The sequence below is a fragment of the Conger conger genome, chromosome 4 (assembly GCF_963514075.1).
Source record: "Conger conger chromosome 4, fConCon1.1, whole genome shotgun sequence".
Classification (NCBI taxonomy): Eukaryota; Metazoa; Chordata; class Actinopteri; order Anguilliformes; family Congridae; genus Conger; species Conger conger.
In genome coordinates this window covers 59,602,248-59,606,621 of record NC_083763.1, presented here as the reverse complement: position 1 = coordinate 59,606,621, position 4,374 = coordinate 59,602,248, and the positions used below count along the sequence as shown (strand labels likewise).

Sequence of the window (4,374 nt, the reverse complement as noted above, 5' to 3'; positions counted from 1 at the left end):
AAGAGGAAGGAAACCCTCAAGGAGACTCCAAGGACAATTATTTAGATTTCTAGTGCCTAAACTGGGTCTTTTCTTGTCTGACAATTAAAAACAATTGAGGTCATTTCATGTTGGTTTTTTGACTGCTTTCTTATTCAATCACAACCCCGCACTGTGAATCTATCGGACAACATGCCACTAAAGAAAACTTTGGTGTAATATTGTAGGTGGTGCACAGATTACAACATTGGTGGTGTATTTTATTTATTGCTGTTAATTCCAGGAAAACAAATCAACAATTTGCATAAAATCCAAATTCTTTCTAGAAATATATTTTACCTTTCCAGTAACATTTAGATATCAAAGAATACAGTAAACATACAATGGAAGGTAAAAATATACCCCCTGTATATACAGTACAGTTTTTTCAACCTTAAAAACAAATACAACTGGCAGGTTCATATATACAACAGGCATAAAGGATCACATTGTTCTCCACCAACTTTTTTTTTTCCAATCTTGTTTTCCGATTTACCTAAATTAATTCTGCTGCTCTAGTTTTTCATATACACCAATACAAAGACCTCTCTACTTTCTTCAATACAAGCAGAAAGGATTCATACTACTTCAGCAGTTGAAAGCGCTTAGATTAAAACCACTCTTCAACATTTAAACTTAAAGCAACCAATAAAAAAAAAATACATTTTTATATCCGTGTACACTCATGAGTGTTTAACATGTATGTGTTTACATTGCACATACCCACCCATGACATATGAATCAAAACCATTTATTCCGAAAGGACTTGGCAGAAAAAAGGGCTTGCAAACCCCATCATCTTCAACTGAACAATAGAAAACCCAAGGTTCAATGTTATTATCTCATTCATGTTTCGATTTTGTTTCAAATTTGGTTGAATATCATGCATTGGCTGAGAGTTTCCACCATTTGTGCATGTACATATGTACACAAACACGCATAATGAAGTCAAATATCAATGCTGCATAAACCAAAGAAAAATTCTCCATGAAAGTTTCTTCCATCATGGCTAGTACAGGCAGGTCAAAATGCTTATAGACAGAGATCTACCTCAAGGAGCTACTGAATGCCTTCTGCTAATCCCTTGGCATCTCCACTGGCTGCGAGCTAAGCAGCGGCTCAAATTGGCACCACCTGGTGGCCAAAACCTGCAGTGCATCATTTCCAAAATACTGATTAGACCGCAACAGAATGTCAATGTGTCTCCCGCTCTGTCCATTCTGCCTCAGTGCACTTAGGGACTTCAGAACTCCTGGTTGCTATAGTGCATGTTGCCAAATAAAAATAAAATACAGCAGCGTTTAACTTAATGACATGACAGACATGATGATTAATAGTGTCTTAGCACGCATTTCTCATTGTATCAAGTGGCAAATGCTTCTGGATTAACCTTTTTCAAAATAGAAAGATACTGCCGAATTCCATAAGTTTATGAAATCAAAATAATACATTGTACATTCAAAACACTGTGCCAGAAAAAAAAAAAAAAAAAATCTCAGCATTACATTTTTAATGTTTTTGTTTGCATTTATTTTCCTTGCTGTACGACAAAAAATGAAACCAAAATAAGAAGGAAGCATAAATATTCTTTAGTGTAAAAAAGGCATTGGAGAGTCTATAATAAATCCCATTTAAACCCCCCTTATATCCAAGATAAAATAATTACCTAGCTTCCATACTCTATACTCCATACTCATACTGGTGTTTTATTATTTGTTTATTTCTATCTATCTTCTTTTTTTTTTTTTTTTTTTACATTTTAAGAAATAAGTTAGTAAACATGAGGCGGTGTCTCTCGCCAGTGTTCAGTGCAAAAAATACCAGAGGCCACAGCAAAACACCTCAGTGGAGACGAGAGATTCTCCCTCAACTACGACTGGGGAAGTATCAGGCACAATTATTCAGGTTCGCCAGACCCTCAAGCACATTTTAAAATGTAAAACAAACAACAAAATAGTGAAAAAGGACACGGGGGAAAAAAAGCCCTCTGAAAATACAAAGGTCTCTGGAAATGTAATTGTTTTGCAGAACAAGAGAACGCTGCAGTGGTCTTCTGTCCCTTCAGTCAGCATTGTCAAGCGCTTCAGAAGAGTGAGGGGTAACATACTTCAGCCGAAAGCCACCTGAAAGACACACAGAGGAGGGCATCACTGCACGTGTTACAGGAGGAGACAAGGAAAAGAAAGGAAATAAAACAACACTACAATTCCCAGCCTGCCCCTACTGAGAGACCTTTACCATTTCAACTTGACTGTGAGACATTGTTTTTTTTTTTTGTTTTTTTTTTTTAAACAAAATACTGCAAGTAGAAAAAGTGTCTGGTTGCTTCCCCAGCCGATGGTCTTTCTCTAAGTGACTGATGGTCAGATTTCACTTTAGGGGTGGCTGCTGGGGCAGTGGGGGTCCTCTCCACCCTCGCCCCCTGGCTGCGGCAATATTACCTTTCTGTGCTGCGTCAATGGAAGGCTGTTTGCAGTCCTGGGCGAAGTGCCCACTGACCCCACAGTTGTAGCAGGATATGTTGCCGTTCTTCTTCATGCCCACGGCCATGCCGCCGCCTCCGGGCATTATGCTGACCGAGGGGTACACAGGCGGGAAGAAGCGGTTGAAGGCTGCCATCTGCTGCAGTCCGTATCCCGCCTGGCTGCCCAGCACGTGGTCCGAGTGCGAGTGCAGCAGGGGCGGCGGGGCGCTGGCGTAGGCCGAGGGGCCGTGGGGGAAGAAGGGCAGCTGCCCCGCCCCGTTGCTCTGGTGCGCCTGGCTGAGGTAGCTGCTGCTGCACAGCGACGTCAGGTGGAAGATGGGCGGGACGCTGAATACTTGGCGGGGCAGCTGGGGCGGGAAGTAGTAGTTGGGGGCGTGGCCGCTCCCGCAGCTGCCGCGGCAACCGCAGGTTCCGCAGCCCGGCTGCTGCGACGGGGTTGGCTGCTGCTGCTGCTGCTGCTGCTGCTGCTGCTGCGAGTTGCCACAGCTGGTGCTGTTGATGTAGGAGGTGCTGTCACTCTGCGCGGTGCTGTGGGTGAGGGCGGGGCTTGGACTTGGGGCAGGGCCCGGCGTGTGTGTGGGCACCACCGGTGGTACCATGGCCTGTACTTGACTGGCAACTGGGCCGCCCAGTGCCCCCACAGAGGGGATGGCGGTGGAGGGGGCAGGCAGGCTGTATGAGGGGGGCAGGCCGGAGGGCAGGGGCAGCCCCGGGGCCTTGGGGTGGGTTTCAGGGAGGGGCAGGGAGGGGGGCAGGGCGGAGCTCATGACAGGCTCGATGGGCGGGTAGGCGGGCTGCAGTGGCGACACGTAGGCGGGGCCGGGCGGGAGCACGCTGATGGCCCCCACGGGGGGCTGGTGGGTGGGGGGGACGCAGCCCTCTGAGCTGACGGCTGGGGTGGCGGTCTTGAAGCGCTGGACGAGGGGCTGCTGCAGGGCCAGGGTCTGGGGGCCGAATGCAGGGAGCAGCGGGCTGGGGTCCGGGGCCTGCTTCTCGGCCTCTCCACCGGCTGCGGGGACAGTCACCATCAGACTTCCCGTCGCCTTGCTGTCTGCTGCCCCCTCAGGCCCCACCGCCCCCTTCTGGACCAGGTACGGCATGGGGCGCATGAAGGACAGCTGGGGGAATCTGGGAGCACCCAGGGAGCTCTCCAGGCTGGAGCGCACCTCCTTCAGCGGGACGGGCACCAGGGGGAGCACCGTGGAAAAGGCAGCCCCACCCATGCCTTTGCAGGGGAGGAGGTGCTCCGTTTTCCCCCTGCTAGAGTCATCAGAATGACTGTTTGTGTCTGTGGGGAGAGGGCAGAGACACAGGGTCAGTATGGCAGAATGGCACCACTACCTCACACTGCGCAAGAATTCTCTCTTAACAAGTCCTGTCACTTAAAATCTTATCTTTCGGCCTCTCAAGCAGAAAATATTTACACATACAGTTTTAAGTCACTATTTTAAGTCATGCAAGAAATTCTTACCCATTTTCCGAAATTCTTAGAAAAGTTTCAAATTTTCATCCCATTGGCAATGTTTTTCTAAACATGAGACTTAAAGGGACAATAGGTAAGATTTTTGTGTTAACACATTTTTACAAGACCAATGCAAATCCCTTCCTATCATTAAAAAAGGCTCACTGTCACATGTTGACTCACCCTCTGCCTGTGTTTATAGTCCTTAAAATTCTGGTTTCAAAATATACAGTTGATGGGCCATCACTCTGTACCAAAACATTGCACAGCTGTACAATAATTCGAGCTCATTGGTTGAAAAATGGTTCTAATTGCCACAGCCAATGGCGTGGGGGCTTATTCAGATTGTTCAAGTGTAGCTGCCTAAATTGAGACAATACAACATAGTAGCCAGCGTTGGAGCATTGTT

At 47.0% G+C, this 4,374-nt stretch overlaps 1 protein-coding gene across 1 annotated transcript; it reads right to left on the bottom strand.

The window, feature by feature from the left end:
* Nucleotides 1-331: 331 nt before the first annotated feature.
* On the bottom strand, nucleotides 332-3,978 carry LOC133126667 (zinc finger CCHC domain-containing protein 2-like). Its single transcript, XM_061239006.1, has 3 exons — nucleotides 3,975-3,978; nucleotides 2,460-3,791; nucleotides 332-2,141 (listed from the first exon to the last, which is right to left on the bottom strand). Exons 1-3 carry the CDS (start codon nucleotides 3,976-3,978, stop codon nucleotides 2,080-2,082), a joined length of 1,398 nt encoding a protein of 465 aa, XP_061094990.1. The 3' UTR covers nucleotides 332-2,079.
* Nucleotides 3,979-4,374: the final 396 nt, after the last annotated feature.